Source organism: Lathyrus oleraceus, chromosome 7 (assembly GCF_024323335.1).
Source record: "Lathyrus oleraceus cultivar Zhongwan6 chromosome 7, CAAS_Psat_ZW6_1.0, whole genome shotgun sequence".
In the NCBI taxonomy this organism is placed as follows: Eukaryota; Viridiplantae; Streptophyta; class Magnoliopsida; order Fabales; family Fabaceae; genus Lathyrus; species Lathyrus oleraceus.
Genome location: NC_066585.1, coordinates 524,828,563 through 524,846,016, shown reverse-complemented (window position 1 = coordinate 524,846,016; position 17,454 = coordinate 524,828,563). Strand labels below are relative to the sequence as shown.

At 32.4% G+C, this 17,454-nt stretch overlaps 2 protein-coding genes across 2 annotated transcripts; one reads left to right on the top strand and one right to left on the bottom strand.

Annotated features, from left to right (window-relative positions):
- The first annotated feature begins 9,182 nt into the window (after positions 1-9,182).
- LOC127100736 (cytochrome b5) lies at positions 9,183-11,798 on the top strand. The gene is made up of 3 exons (XM_051038006.1): positions 9,183-9,411; positions 11,123-11,189; positions 11,278-11,798. The coding sequence occupies exons 1-3, from the start codon at positions 9,331-9,333 to the stop codon at positions 11,526-11,528; spliced, it is 399 nt and encodes a 132-aa protein (XP_050893963.1). The 5' UTR covers positions 9,183-9,330; the 3' UTR covers positions 11,529-11,798.
- A 1,364-nt stretch (positions 11,799-13,162) lies between these two features.
- On the bottom strand, positions 13,163-16,084 carry LOC127100735 (BTB/POZ domain-containing protein At5g48800). The gene is made up of 4 exons (XM_051038005.1): positions 15,776-16,084; positions 15,126-15,192; positions 13,883-15,049; positions 13,163-13,795 (listed from the first exon to the last, which is right to left on the bottom strand). The coding sequence occupies exons 1-4, from the start codon at positions 15,850-15,852 to the stop codon at positions 13,262-13,264; spliced, it is 1,845 nt and encodes a 614-aa protein (XP_050893962.1). The 5' UTR covers positions 15,853-16,084; the 3' UTR covers positions 13,163-13,261.
- Positions 16,085-17,454: the final 1,370 nt, after the last annotated feature.

Sequence of the window (17,454 nt, the reverse complement as noted above, 5' to 3'; positions counted from 1 at the left end):
AAGGCCTAGGCAATGTTTGTATTAGATGAACATCAAACATGTAGGCATACATATGATGGATGAATCAAGGTTTCTACCAAGCCCAGGATGATAAGTCAAGCCACATGGCAGTATAGGATCATGCCTTCCCTGATTAGGGTTTTAGATGCATAGATAAAAGCTCATGAGGTCAAGGGGTGGTTAAATCAAGAATTAGGGTTTGAATGCATAAATGACTGTCATGATTGTAATCTTCTTGGACCAAGGTCTAAATGTCATGAAGTTAGGGTTTCCTCTCATTTGATGAGCCAAACTCCAATACTCAAGCAACACATTAGTTCTAATTAACAACAAGCTTTGAATCTATGATACTTGTATTAATATGAATGCATGCTGCATATGAATGAAGCATGAATGGGTACAGATGAATCTTAAGCCATAGGTTGAGTAAAAAGATGAAAAGGGGAGGGAAAATTTTGGGGTACGACAACGACATATGTTTGTTGGTGGTATGAGTCATGTTCTTGGTTTTGTGTTTGGGTGTTGTCGCTACCGGGATTTCACGATAATGAAACCGGGACTAAAGAGAGGCAAAATCAGAAGAGTCGCCACCAAATTTTATTTAGTTTACCTCCATCGGAGAGGAGAGGGGAAATAGTCGATAAAACCCTCGGAAAGGAGACACCAACGGGAAGCGCTAAAAGAGAATAAGGAATCGATCTCGCAATCAAGATTTGGGTTCAGAAGTCGGTTACGCAAGGGGAAGATATTAGCACCCCTCACGTCCATGGTACTCCATGGGAACCATTTGGGTTGTTTTACATACATGGGGATTTATCTATCATTATTTTATTTTCAAAAGAATATGTGTGAAAAAATGGTGTTTATTATTATAGTGCTCGCCAAGGATTAGGGCCCTTGTGCCTACGTATCACTCATTTGAGGATGAGGAATCAGAGTTCCGTAGTTCGGAGTAGAAAATATTTGTGTGTTGGTTGATTTTGCCTTTGAGAAAAGGGTTTTCGAGATGATGCCTTAAGGCACAAAAATGAGTTTGATGAGTTGTATTATTTTTACCTTGAATAAGGGTTTTATGAAATGAATGTTTGTTATTATATTGCACTAAAGTCTATTGGCGGGGGCGATTATTCTAAACAACAAGCCAAACGTCTTGCGTCCAAAATAATCAGAGTAAGGATAGGAATGCTCCATTCTTACTCATTCTCCGCCACTTAAGGCTCGTGGCGCACAATAATAATCGTAATCTTATTGTATTTTGAATTTGATTATGAAAATGTCACTTCATGTTGAATCAAGGGTTTTATTTATTTGATTATGAATTTTGGCTTATGCAACATGAATGCAAAGTAACCAAAAAGAAAATAAAGGATCTCATTGTAAGGTATCGCAAGAGAAAGCCTTGTGTGTGTAAAAGTGACCTAAGTTAAACAAAGGATAATGGTCTTACAAACAAGCCCCCCTAAGATGGTGCCATGATGCCATTCTTACAACATGAATGTAAGTTACGGATGAAAATCCAACATTTACAAAGTATCACAAAGAGTAAAGGAAGACCTCCAAGCAAAGGTCATAAGATGAGATCCTCTAAGTCCAAGTTGATTAAGAGTGGAATGAATATTTTTGGTCTTATCATTTTATCATGCTTTTGTTGTTTTTAATGTATGATGACAATGAAATAAATAACAAGTAAATAAACATGCATGATGAATTAGTACAATGATGATGGTAATGAGTACTTGAATGTAAATTACATGGTAAGGACATAAAAGTAAATTGCAAGATAAAGAATGACAATATCACAATCATAATGGTTAGTGATTATAAATGACATTTGAATAAATAACAAGTTAGTAGTACCAAAATCACAATAACAAAGGTTAATGATAAACAAAGTTAGTGAAGTATAATTAATGGTTAGTAATATGTACAAAAATGAACATCTTGAGAACTATTTTTTATAGGTCAAAAAGACCCAAAATATGACACATTAAGGGATAGCTTATCCTTGATGCAAAGTATTGAAGATGATTAAAAAATCAACTAACAATAGATTTGTAACAAAGAAAGTTATGCAACCCTAAGTCCATCTTTCAATATTTTAACAAATTATGATTTGTTTTGTTCTTACTTATTTTTATTTAGTAAGGTAGTAAGAGAGTCAATAAGTTAGCATAATGTAAATGATATGGTTAGATAACAATAAACATAAACATAAAGTACTTGAAAATAAAATGAGCAATAAAATAAATTGCAAGGAAATAAAGTGCAATAATATAAATGTTAGGAGTTAGTAGTTAGTGGTTAGTAGAATAACAATAAGCAAATGGATTGGCAAGTTAATGTAAAGAACATGATTTCATCTATGATACATCTTTGGTCTTTTCATTTTATCATATTTTTGTATTTTTTCAATGGATTAGATAACAAGAAGCAAAACACAATAGCTAAAGCATAAATAAAGAGGAAGATGAGATAGATGACAATAATGAAGTAGATGATGATGATGATGATGGATGATGATTGTGCATAAAGGTAAATGAACAAAAATGTTAATAACCAAAGGTAAAAGTTAGTTGTTAGATGTTAGGAGTTAAGTTGCAAAAGGTGATATCGCGTATTAAGGTATAACCTATCATTGATTTAAAGTGTCAAAAATGATACAATGATCATTTATCCACAAGTTTGAATCAAAGAAGATTGAATCAACTGAAACATCCATCTATTAATGATTTGAAAGATGGAAGATCTATCAACCAAGCAACCACATAAAATGAACACCAGTTAAAATATAACAGGAAGATAAAAGTTAATAGTTATGTTAGATAAAATTATTATTGCAACAAAAACAACTATCAAAATACAATTAATCAATTATTAACTACTAAACAAAAGAAAGAACAAAATCAATTGCAAAGTAAAACAAAGATTAAATTGCAATACATAAATAAAAATGGGATTGGATCAAACAAAATGAAATGAGAAATTAATTTACAATATTAATATTAATTATTAAATTGCAAATTAATTCAAAATCAAAATATAAAACAAAAATCACATTCAAATTGCAAACTAATATATAAATTAAATTGCAAAATTATGTGGAAAAATGCTTGAATTAAAATAGACATTTTAATCAACTCATGAAAAATGCTTGAATCAAAATTATGAGTAAATATTGATTGAAACTTGATTGACCATGATGATATCTTGAAGCTTGAATGGTATAACATGGAAATTAACTCATGAACCATACTTGACTTAATATAGCAAATGGATCCTCTTTAGACCATGATGAAACCCTAATCCCAAGGTGAATAAATTTTGATTATGATCCTTTGTTCCTCTACCTTTTGACTTGAGATCAAAACCTTCCCAAGTCCATCTTGCACACTTTGATACAAGGTAAAGCATCAAGAAAACCCTAGTCTTCAATATCTTGTATTCTACTTATGATCAACCATGCTTGAGAATCAAGAACCAAATGCTATGCTAATAAGATGATATGTTAATGAATGCGATGATATGCTAGGATGAAAATGAGGGTATGACAATATGTAAATGGCATGGTGATGAGGAAAATGGTATGAGATGGTGATGACGCTGTTAAGCCAATCACGAAACCACTACGCCAAATAAGGGAAAAGAGGGCGCTTATTTTGGCCTATAACAGCGCTTTTAAGCGCTCTCTAATCTGGCGCTGGCATAGGTAAAGACAACGCTTTGTTCTCCTGGAGAAAGCGCTGTCTAAAGTGGCCACATTATAGTGCGCTTTAAGAAAAAAGCGCCCTCTGGAGTGGTCCATAGAGGGACACCTTAGAGGGCGCTTTCTGGTAAAAGCGCCCTCTAAAGTTGTCAGTGTAAAGTGTTTAGAGGGCGCTTTCAGGAAAAAGCGCCCTCTAAAGTTGTCATTGTAAAGTGTTTAGAGGGCGCTTTCAGGAAAAAGCGCCCTCTAAAGTTATCAATGTAAAGTGTTTAGAGGGCGCTTTCAGGAAAAAGCGCCCTCTAAAGTTGTCATTGTAAAGTGTTTAGAGGGCGCTTTCTGGACAAAGCGCTCTCTAATGTGTTAGTTATTTTAAAAAAATTTGTTTGAAAAACAGTGGATATATATTTATTTGGTAACCTGTTCGCATGCTGCAAAAGTGTAAAATTCATATTGATTTCATCCTTTAATCCAATGTTATACACCATTAATCCATTGATATATACAACATGAATCCATTTATATACAACATTAATCCTCCATATATACAACATTAATATATGATTCTTTGATCAACAATATACAACAACATATTCTCAAAGTACTACAATTAAGAGAATAAAACATAGCAACCAACACCCAGTGACCACTGTATCCAAAAGCTGTCTAGTAGTTCTAACCAATACTAAACAAAAACGCCCATCCACCCATGGTGGCAAACATGTTCTGTATATCCAAAAGCTGTCTAGTAGTTCTATCGCACATCCATACAAAATAAGGCTCAACCAAAACAACAGATGGCAGCATAAGTAGTCCCCTACAAAAAGAACACGTCCAAATGCAAATAACACATAACTGTCAAAAGGCGATTGAGCAACAAATAGTAAACAATGGCATAAAGTTAAATGACATAGCTAATATTACCTGAATTCCTGCATGGCTGTTAAGGTAAAAATCAAATTCCCTAGGGTGACAAATGCCGGTGTCTACCACGGTTCCTTTGACAATTTAGAACAACAAAATCAGCAAAAAATGATAAATTCAAATGATAATATATACCAGCTGCATTGAGAAATATATTGAAAAAACCTGGCATAATTTTTCCACTTCTATCGGTCTCTTTGGGGTTGACAGGAAAGAGACGGGTGTGATGTCTCTTTTGGACCACTACAAAAGTAACTTTAAGTAGATACCCATCCTCTATTGAGACACAAGCCTGTATCTCCGACCATATTTTTTCTTTGCCAACCTTCAAGTCCGGACTTCTCCAATTATCACATGTAATCGGAATATGTTGTCGAACAAGGAAACCAATGTCGTAGAGGGATACTTTCAAATATCCAGCATCATCATCTAAACAAATATCAATTGATACTTTCGAGCATCCCTTGCCCCTTGCACAAATGATTGACTTCATAATAGCCATTTTACCTGTAAAAAAGAAAACAATTAAAATCAGATGACAAATGTAAAAACAATTAAAATCATAAAAGTCATTTTACCTGTAATAAAGAAAACAATTAAAATCATTTGACCTGTACCTTTTTCACTAAGTTCTCTTTCTTTTCTTGGTTGGAATATGTTCTACATGTCTCTTAACAACACGGACGGTTGGATTGATCCAAATACCCTCATTATGATCATTTCTAATATATGAAACATTTGATATATTATTCTCATCTTGATCATTTCTGGTAAACGATTCAATCTCAACATCAATATCATCACCTTGATCTCCAGTGTTTTCATCAATTACTTTGTTGGAAAAAAGAACTATAGACCATTTCGTACTTTTCGGATCATTGACATAGAACACTTGTCTAGCTTGAGAGGCTAGAATAAAAGACTCATCTTTGTATCCCACCCTATTAAGATCCACTTGCAAAAATCCTGACTTATCCATTCGAATGCCGTTATTATTTTCAACCCACTTGCAACCAAATATAGGAATCTGAAACTTCTCATAATCAAACACCCAAATGCGCTCGATAACACCAAAATACGACAGATTTGCAAATTTGGGGTTTAAGTCCTTCACAACAACCCAAGCAAGGACATATCATTCTACTGGGGTCTTCGGCGTTCGCAACGGCAAACTTAACGAATTCTAATACCCCATTCTCGTACTCTCTCGACAATCGATTGGAAGACATCCATGTATTATCCATTACTAATTAGAATAAACAAAAAACAATTTCAGAAGAGTTCAAACACATTCGGACCTAGGTTTCTAATGATATTGGTGTTGACACAAAATCAGATATTCATAGGGCTTGAAATTGCCTAATAAACCCAAACAAACGTAGGGCTTGAAATTTAACGCATGCGCTATCAAATTTAAAATGACTATGAATATTGAAACTTTACAGGTTGAAACAAACGTAGCATAGACAACAATAACAAAAAACTGAAATGGGGCAAAGCTAAAACAAAGCAAGAAATAGGGCAAAGCTAAAACGAAACAAACGTACCTTTGGTGCCAGAAGGAGGAAACGTCGTAGATCTAACAGAGGTGGAAGGAGAACGCCTTAGAACCCTAACGTGAAAAAGAACGAAAATAACAGAGAGTGAAATAACAAAACGCGCAGTATGTTATAATTTTAATGTTTACTAAACGGGACCTTAGAGGGCGCTTGTGGAAAAAAAGCGCCCTCTAAGGTGCGCTGTCTATTGCTCCTTATTTTTTCGCTTCACTTTAGACAGCGCTTTTGTAATAAAGCGCCCTCTAAAATGCGTTGTTGTACATGGACTTAGAGAGCGCTTCCTTAGAAGCGCCCTCTAAGGGTATCCTTAGAGGGCGCTTGCATAAACGCGCCCTCTATTGTTGTCCCTCCATTTCCTCATTATTTTTTCGCTTCACTTTAGAGGGCGCTTTGTTACACAAGCGCTCTCTAAAGTGCGCTGTTGTACATGGACTTAGAGAGCGCTTTTTTAAAAGCGCCCTCTAAGGGTATCCTTAGAGGGCGCTTTCATAAACGCGCCCTCTATTGTTGTCCCTCCATTTCCTCATTATTTTTTCGCTTCACTTTAGAGGGCGCTTTGTTACACAAGCGCTCTCTAAAGTGCGCTGTTGTACATGGACTTAGAGAGCGCTTTTTTAAAAGCGCCCTCTAAGGGTACCCTTAGAGGGCGCTTTCATAAACGCGCTCTCTATTGGTGTCCCTCCATTTCCTCATTATTTTTTTGCTTCACTTTAGAGGGCGCTTTGTTTCAAAAGCGCCCTCTAAAGTGCGCTGTCTATTCCTCCTTATTTTTCTCTTCACTTTAGAGTGCGCTTCTTTAAGAAAGCGCCCTCTAAGGTGCGCTGTCTATTCCAGTTTTTGGCGTAGTGAACTCATATGTGGAACTTAAACAAACCTTGACTTTTTTTTAAATTTTATATTGTTGTTAAAATGTACGCGATGAGGTGAATTATGTAATGCATAACTTTTTTTTTGCAACATATGTGCAAGTTGTGACCAAATTTAAATAAAATAAACCTAATCAAACTTAATTCAGTTATCCAATTTTTTCTTCTACTTCTTTACCTAACATGGGTCAAATGCAATGTGTGGATGAGATAAAAAAATCAAGGCTCAATGTCACTTATTTACTTTAAATCAAATGATCAATATCATAATATAAATCAAACTTGACTTCAAATGATAATTGTGGTATTATAAAAGGACTAGACCATATGATGATGTCATGTAAAGAAGAAATTATAGTAAAATGCAAAACTTTGTTGAAAAGGAACTTAGTCCTAATGACCTAAAATTCCAACTTGAATGATAGTATGCAAAGTGATATATGAATAACAATGATCAACAACATATAAGACCTATTATTGTAGAAAATGCAAATCAAATTGGATGAAATGAACAACCATAGTCAAATTGATCCTAAATTCAAATTGACATAGATCTAAAAATGCAAGAGATACTCTGCAAAATAAATTAAAAGATTAGAGATATGAAAAAGATAAAATTAGGGTATGACACGTAATGATATCCCCTCGAGTCAAAATTTTTTTTTAAAAAAATATATCTATAAGTTATTTTTTTCATCTAACATAGACATTAAATTCAATATTAAATTTAAGGTTGTATATTTAATGCTCTTTATGAATTAGATATTCATTACATGTGCTTTATAAAAAAAATAAATAATTAATATATCTATTTGATATATATTAGATACATTCATGTATAAAATAATTTAATCAATCGTAAAAAAGTATATATAATTTTTCCTTTTGATTAAAAAAATAATCTCTCGATATCTATAAAAAAAAATTGAAAACAAAAGTATTCATTCGTTGAACCATTGATTATTCAGTTGATCGGAATAAAAAATTATATATTTTAAAAGGTTAAATATATTTTTATTCTCTTAAATATTTCTAAAAATTTTAATTATTCCAAAAAGTTCCTTCAAAGAATGATACTTTTAAGAATTTTAATTTAAATTTTTGGTCCCACATGCCAAAACCGTCGTTAAAATTGTTAATCAAAAAACAATTGCTAAAACTGTTGTTAATTCTGTCGCTAAATTGTAAAAACCGTCGCTAAATTGCAGAAGAGATCAAAAGTTAAAATTAAAATTTTTAGAAGAATTATTCTTTAAAGAATTTTTTTGGAAAGACTAAAAGTTCAATATGAAATATTTAGGAGGACAAAAACAACATATTTAACATAGATTGAAGGAAATACTATATCATAATTATTTTAATTTTTTTATGAATTTAATTGAAATATACTGACAGTGCAAAAGAATTTAAAAGAACTTTACATCAGTTAATCTTATTTTAAAAATCTATAAAGTAATCCAAACGAATGACGGTAATGAATTGACAAAATAAAACTTTTTACATTAATATTGCATAGTAATTAATCCTTTTTTTAATTGGAGTCAAAGAATATCTCCTTTTATTTAATTTTTTTATATATAATTGATTGATGATTTTTTGTAGAACAAAAGGAAAATTATATTTTTTTATTTTGTTATATTTGAAGAATGATATTTCCAAATATATTATTTATTTTGATTCAAAAATATATTTTTTCTTATATTCAAAGAATGAGAATTTAATTTATATATATTTGTATTATACATTCAATCAAATTGTTTGATAATATAATTTTTAATTAATTTAATAATGCAATTATTTAATATTAATAATTTTAAATATAAATTAAACATACATAAACTAATCTCTCAAATCAAAAAGATAATAATGGAAGACAAAAATTTCTTTGAAAGTCAACATTATTTATTTAGATAAATAGTATATAAAATATTACACATATATTTAATCAAAATATTTTAAAGTATCAAATCATATAAATAATTTAAATTATAACTTGGCCGTTATATTATCATGACACCATTTTTTTTCAAAAATATTTTACATTGTTGAATATTATTTATTTTATTTATTTATTTTAAAATATTTTAACATTATAATTAATATAGAAAAATAGATATTTCTAGAAGTTGAATAGGCTGGTGACAGAACATTTTCAACCTTCAACAACTACCTATTACCAACACCAACCACATTTTTATTTTTGCTTTTCATTCTCGCCAACCACCAACCTTCTTCTTTATTTCAAACACTCTCAATTTCACTCATCACTCATCACTCAACAATGGCTGCCAAGACCTTCACTTTGTCTGAAGTCTCCAAGCATAACACTCCCAAAGACTGTTGGCTTGTTATCCACAATAAGGTAATGCTGTTTTTCTGATGTTTTTTTTTGTTGAAATTCATGTTGCATTTTAATGTTTTGATGTAAACTAACTTAGATAGATGATTGAAATAGTCAGATCTATGTTAGGGTTTGGATTGGACTTGTTTTGATTGAAATATTAGATTCTGGTTTTTTTGATGCTATGTGTGTTATTTTCAAGTGTAGTGAAATTTGAACAAATTGTGATTGTTGTGTGATATAGTATGCTTAGTATAAATTATTGTCGAATAGCGGCTGTTGCGGCTCTATAGCTTTGTAGTTTAGTGGAATTTTCACATTGTGTTATTTTCTGAGATCTAATAATTGTGTTTTGAAGGATAATGATTTGCTTCAAGTGGATCGGTTGTAGCTGAAAGGAAACTAAACTAGGGTTTAGGGTTTAGGGTTTCTGGTTTTAATTGTTTGAAGGTTTTTATTTTCTTTTCAAAGTGCTGTGTTTGAGTTGCTGATTTCAATTTGTAGGCATATGTAAATTTAATTTGGATTAGGTTTTTTCATTGCATTTCATGATTGTTTTCTTTGTGATTGAAATTGAATCATGAGGTCGTTGAATGTAACCACGTGTGTCAGTATCAGGCACCAACCTTTGTTGGATATTGGACTCACGTTCAATCTGAAATGTCGGTGCTATATGTAAACAAGAAAAATCTTCACTTATTTTCCTGTTTTTTATTCTTTGTAATTGACATCTTTCGATTTTATAAGATGTTTTATTAAATTGGAATTTGGAAGCAAGATTTGGAATCGGTGTTGTCGATGGCGGATGGTGGTCCATGGGGGAGAGCCAAAATCCCGCTTTACCGTCCGCTTTGCAGCACCGTTATAGTGGATTGTGACAGAAAAATCTGCAAATCGGCCGATATTTACCAATGTCATGTATATCCGCCATAGCGGCCATGGCACTACTATTTGATAACTGTTTGGAATATGACTTGGATTTACTCTTCCTTGGCTTTTTCTGTCTGTATGTTTTTAACCTTTCTTTTTTGTCTTTCTTCACTGAGACACAATCGAAAAATGTAGGAATCGTTGAAAACGATTTTTCATTCTCATAGAACATAATCATATGTTGTGTGTTTATGCTAGGAAGTAGTGGCACGTGCATTTCGGGTTTAAGAAAAATATACTACTGCGCTATTTTGTAGATTTGAGCCTTTGCTATAACTTATTGATTTATGGTCTGTTTGGATTGACTTATTTTAGTTTATGTATAGGTATAAACACCTGTGAGACTGTTTGGGAGAGCTTATGAAAATAATTCATGACATGTCCATAATTTGTTTTCCGCTTATTTCTGTAAACTCTCTGGGATAGCTTATGAAAACAACTTATAGATTATATGAAAACTGGTTGACTTTGTTTTATCTTATCCTATAGAAATAACTTATACATAAGTTTTTATATGATAAGCGCTTACAGAATAAGCGGTTAAATAAGTTATTTATCCAAACAGGGTTTCAATGAATGAAATTCAAACTCGAATGTTTTAACTGCACTGCTAAGTTTTTTCAACTTTTAGGGTGATTGAACTTGTCCTGGGTTCGAACACCCAAGACTTCGTTCGCAGTTGTGTGCTTGAGTTTCTAATTGTTATTGCTACTTTGTTTATTGACCAAAACTAAAAAACATTATGCCGCGTTGTTGCTTCTGCTCCTTTATCTTTTACCTTATTATACCGTTTATGGAGCAGGTTTATGATGTGACGAAGTTCTTGGAGGACCACCCTGGTGGTGACGATATCCTAGTGTCTTCCACAGGTATCCTACATTGTCTCTAAAATCGATCTTAATTATTCAATTCAAACCTCGTAATCTTAGTCAAAATAACACATGTTTGTGTTTGCAGGGAAAGATGCTTCCAATGATTTCGACGATATCGGTCACAGCATAACCGCAACAGCATTGCTGGACGACTTTTATGTCGGAGACATTGATTCATCGACCATTTCTTCCAAGGTTGAGTACACTCCTCCAAAACAACCTCACTACAATCAAGACAAGACGTCTGATTTCATCATCAAGATCCTCCAATTTCTTGTTCCGTTGTTTATCTTGGGTGTTGCAGTTGGTATTCGGTTCTACAGCAAATCAACATAGTCATTTAAACCGCGAAAGAACTTAAATTTTTTAGCAGCATTTGCAATAAAATGTTATTTTTGACTGTTGAAGGAATATGCAATGTGATACTGTGCTTGTTTGCTTTTTCGTTGTAATTTTTCTGTCAAAACTCCGGTATCGTCTTTCGCCGTCGTTCATTTGCTACTGGAATCAGAACAGTTTTATGGAGTTTTCACAGTATAAAGTTTTGCTCAGGTGGAGTTTAATTCCTGGACTCATTTTCTTTGAGTTCGGTCTATGTTCTCGATATTTCTTGTTCAATTTTGCATTTTAAATATGTTTATGGTATGCTGTAAATGATTGTTACTGCTTAATTAGACGCGTTTGAATATTCATATTATTCAAACGCGTCAAACATATAATTTTATTAAGTATTTTCTCTTGTTTTTATTATAAATAAAAAATTTATTTTTTTAAAATATTGAATAATCAACGTATCTGAACTATATCTGAACTGATATATTGATTATTCAATATATTTAAAAAATATTTTTTTTTTATAATAAAAATGGGCGGAGTATTTGATATAAGTTTACGCACTTGTTTATGCGGCTAAAAAGAGAATGCAGTAGTACTCTCTATAAGTTAAAAAAAACCTTGATATCTTAAGGAGCATATGAAAAAAAAGCTAAAAACAACTTTTAATTACGTGACATGTTACTTTTATAAACTATTTCAAGTGCTTATGTCTAAAATAGGCTCTTCCAAATGCTTCCTAAAACTCCATTGACTAAAAGAAGTATTGAAGTGTCATGTTAGTACTCATGTATAATCTTACTTAAGGAATTAAATAATCAAGGTATAATTGATAAAGGAATACAATGAGTCCAATGATTTGGTTGAAACCAATAATTAGATTAAAAAAAACATGGAACAGTATAATAATGTCTGAGTTTGCATGCGGGTAATCTTTGTTACCACTTAACACAAGCAGAGGATTCTCTCAAGTTCACATCATTTCTTCCACCCAAAATTCATAATGACTTGAGGAACATAGATACCCGTTTTTGTTTTCCAACTATAATAGTTGTTAAAAGTATATACCTAAAATGTGGCGCCTTTACTTGAATTTGGTATATGCACACTCAACCATCAACACAACTCAACCAACCACCAACAAACTAGGAGTTGAGTTTAAGAGAAGACACTACTCTAGTCTCTAACATTCTAATTAGGATGATAAAATCGGCCCGACCCGTCGGACATGTTCGTTTTGTCCGTACTTTTTTACAGGACGGATCAAGGTTTTAGGTTCGCACCCTCCAATATGAACGTCCCGTCCTTTTCTATTTTTTTATGTTTTTATGCGGGCATAGACATTAACAAGAATTTTGCAACTTTTACGTGGTGTAAGACCCGCATGCATGCCGTTCTGCCTCACCCTCATTTTTTTCGGGACAGACCAAGACCAAGGTTTTAAGTCCGCACCCTGAACTATGTCTGTTTCATCCTGTTCTGTTTTTTTTACTGGATTTTACATAATAGATTTAAATAAGGCGGACATATCCGTTTGCGATCTCTAGTTCTGGTAAATCAATGTTCAATCACAAATAAAAATGTTTGGTGGTGTTTTGAATGTGATTTGAAAATTCAAGTAAAATAAGTTTGACAAATGAAGTGAATATATCACCATGAGCATAACTTAGAGTTCCCAAATGAGTACATTGAAGAACAAAGACAAGAAAAATTGGAAGCTAAGCTATACATTTGACCTATTCTGTGCTAGCACAAGTTCTCTCAATCACCTTTGAATCTGTTCTATGAGAGTTTCTAGATGGAGAACTTGTTTCTCTAGAAGAACTATGTCCAAAGAGACTAAGCCTACTAATTTTTTTCGAAAAAGAGCTCATAAATTTACGCGATCCTGATTTCGCCATGTCCCTCTTCATGCAAACATGCTCCCTCTCTAGATCATTTAGTCTCATTCGTAGTCGAGCCAATTCGAGTTTTAACTCACGATTCTCGCGCCTCAATGATGCGTAGTTATCGCGTGGAGACATTGCTGCACTTAGTGCGCCACTACTTATGCGCCACGACGCGTGCATTGGCTTGATGTCATCGTCCCCGTTGGTCGTGGACAACGAGTTTCTTAGCTTTAGTTGTTCGAAATATAGAACTTGCACTATTGATTGTAGAGGAAGGCGCTCGTTTTGCGCAGCATGCGCTCCAGCTTCTTGAGTAAGCTTTTGAAAATCGATTAATTTGCATAGTTTCTTCTTCTCCAAGTCTGATAAACCTTGATGAGCCTGAAAATGCATTTACAGAAAGAATCAGCTTAAAATCGCGAAATTTTCTTAGACATTTGAAATAGCATAATCTCGTAAAAAACGTACTTTCAAGTAAATATCGATGGCTCGATATAAGCCGTCATGAATGGTACGGGCATGTGCTGGCAATGTTTCTGCAATGACCAAAAACTTGGAAAGCTTCAAGTTTGCATCAGGTGCAATTTCAGCGAGGTAGTTGTCGACTAATTTCGACACCTTAACTAACGAAGTTTGCGAGGGCGAACGAGGACTATCGGATTCGAAAAGAGAACCATCTTCTAGATCATCGTCACTATCATCCTGCTGACTGAAGTTTACTAGAAGTCTATGAACTGTGTCAACATCAAATAAGGTATCACCCGAATGCTTGAAAGACGGAATCAAAATATCGTCAAGCGTTGATTGATCCAACTGCGATCCAATCCTTCTTTCCAAGTCAAGTCTAGAGGAAATCGCGCAATCAAGCATCACCGCGCTTCGCAGAAGCCCGAAAAGGAAATGAATCGGAATGACAAGTTTCTCAACTGGCAAAAGGCCTACGATAGTCTCAACCACGAGTTTTTCATGCAAAGTTGAATTTGAATCAGTTTTATTCTGGCTAGATTGATTCCACAAGGTCGTTTTCTTCGTCAATTCTTTCTCTGCATAGTTCACAAGGGAAGCACCGATACTTTCTGGCCGAACGCCACGGCACTTCATGGCTGTTATCACTCGTTGATACATATCGATCCTTAAAACCGAAATATCTTCTATCCACCAATCACCATCGCATTTGGCTTGCCTGCTCATGTGCAACCTACCCGAGCTGCTATACTCTAATCTCGAGAAACTAGAAGCTATTTGCTCGGCACAAGTTTTCGAAGCTATCGCGTCAATGCAACGCGAAACTATTTTCAGCTCGTCTGCGAGAGGAATCAAACTTTCGCATTGTTGCAAGACTTCAACACACATTTCAAGATTCTTGCAGACAATACAATTGAGATATTCCTCAGCTCTCGAACCGAGATTATCTTTTGAGAAATCATCGGTCATTTCGAGGTAATCGGAAACGCAACAAAGCTGTGCAACATTTGTCGATGTGATCTCGAAGTTAATACCATAACAGAATTTGGCAGCCAATTCAAAGCATTCAGCTCCTCCTGGTAGATTAAGAAGCTCAACTCTTGAGATATCAGAATCTCGGTGTTCTGCAACTAATCTTCGAATTCTACCACTTCGAGAAACAAGAGGAAACTACATACCAAAATCACAGTGTCAAAATCACAGTGATTCTGAATATGCACTCAAATTAACAGAAGTAAGTACTTACCTTGTGTAATGAAAATGTTACTCCACAAACTTCTATAGTTATATCACTCGGAACATCGCGAAAAATCCTGCAAAATGTTGATAAAATAAACCATTCAAAAGACAAACTAATGATTTCAAAAGTTGAATTCAAAGTGAAAATAAGAAGGTAGAAGAATTTGTCGATAACATAGTTCACAATTGAGATAGATACATTATAGCAGACAGGCTACCGCACATGACCCAAAATGTATCACGATTAAACCATGACTAAATAGTGCATCGATAAATGTCTGCCTCAGTTAAACTATAGTTAAAAAGAACATCTATCTATTTTGTCATGGTTAAACTGCAACTAATTTACAAAGAACCTCCGAAAACTTGAGACGAGACTCTGCATTATAGCATGATCTCATCTCAATATTAGATTAAAACAGATCTTTGATCATTCCATTCCAGCAACAAGTTCAGTAGAAGTAAAATTAATTAGCATAAATATACAAAATGCTAACTAATTGTTCCGGTTAAAATTGACCAACGTCGCTGACGTTGGTCAATTTTATCCGGAATAGTATTCAAAATACACATCATAACAGAAAAAAAAACACCCTTCAAGTAACAATTTTCCAATGAAGCAAAGAAGAAAGAAACAAAGAAAAGTATGAAACAAACCATTCATTGTATCTCTGTCTGCCATTCTTCCCCAAAGACAACTGCTGATGTTGTTTGTCCGAAGAAGTACGGTCCATACTATATGAAACAGAAAGAACAAGAGAACAAGAGAATGTAAAGGTTAAGGTAAAGCAATAGTAGTGAGTTTAAGGTAGTTGTAGTAGTGAAGTAGAGAAAGAGAGAAGAAAAACAAAGATTGAGATGTTGCTGTTGTTGTGGTAGCTCTTTCAGCATTTTCATTCAACAGTTGGTGCTCAATGCATAGATTGCAATTGTCCAAAGTTAATGGACCTCTCTTGTGGGACATACCTTGCTTTCTCTCATACTTAATTTATACGTTATATGTCATATACTACTTTATGTAAAAAAAAAAAAAGTTGAAAAATGTATATAATCATTTTGTCATTGAATCTATATAGAGTACCTTTAATCGAAAATCTAAATATTTTATTTGCCTTAATAAAAAGCATAATATAATAGAGTGGTTTGAAATTTGAAAAATATGTTACTATATAAATTAATTGGATTTTCGGTTTCATTGTCTTTTATTTTATTGTATTAATTATGTGTCAAAAAATAAAATTAATTCGGTTAAGAAAACTTAATTTGATTAATTGAATTGGATATACAATGAATAGTAAAACTGGTCATTGATTTGAAGTTTAATTTCAAAAGTAATTTAGGTAAATAGCGTTATAATTATTATAGCTATGACAAATATTCTTGATTTTTTTTAATATAGATATATTATTGAATAAAAAATGAAATATAAAATTTAACTTATCAAACGGATAACAAAAACTATAGGTGTACATATTTAACATATTCTCAAAAATAAATAAATGAAAACACACAAATATACTAAGTGAATCCTATCAAGTATAAGAAAACAGGCATGCATGGATTAATATACACATGATTTTTTTGAATATGAGATATTTTAAATAAAAAAAATATTCCATTTGATTAAAAGAAAATATATGAATAATCATTTTTGAGATAATTTTTTTTCAAATTTTTTCAAGATATTCAACCACAAACATGACTCAATGTTATTCGATAACAAATATGAGTTCATGTCATTCAACTTGAAAATTAATTAAAAAAACTATTAAAGAATATTTTAAAATTATTTTTAAATATGTCACCTATGTGATATTTCAGGATTTTCAATAGCTTCAATTTAGTTCATTTAATCTAATTATTAATAAGAAACTCCTTAACACCGACACTTATAAAAAAAATGTGTCAGTGTTATTACATTTAATTTATCTATTTTTTAAATATTATTATTCATGTTGATATGTCAACGATTAATGTCGTGTTTTTGATGTTCACATTTCGTGAAAAAATATTGATTAATTTGTACAATTTTTAAAGTGTGAAAGAAGAAGTCGAAATATTTAATAATATAAAAATATTCATAAAACATATATATTATTTAATAAGAAAATATTCTTAAAGTATGTATCTAATATAAATTATACATTTCATTTGATTTTATTTATAAAAAAAAAATTCATTTTTTAAATTTATTAAATAATCAATATATTTGATATATTATATAATTCAAATATATTAATTATTTAATGAACGAATGATATATTATATAATTCAGATATATTAATTATTTAACGAGGAAGAGATAAAATTTTCTATTTCTTACTATAACACTCAAA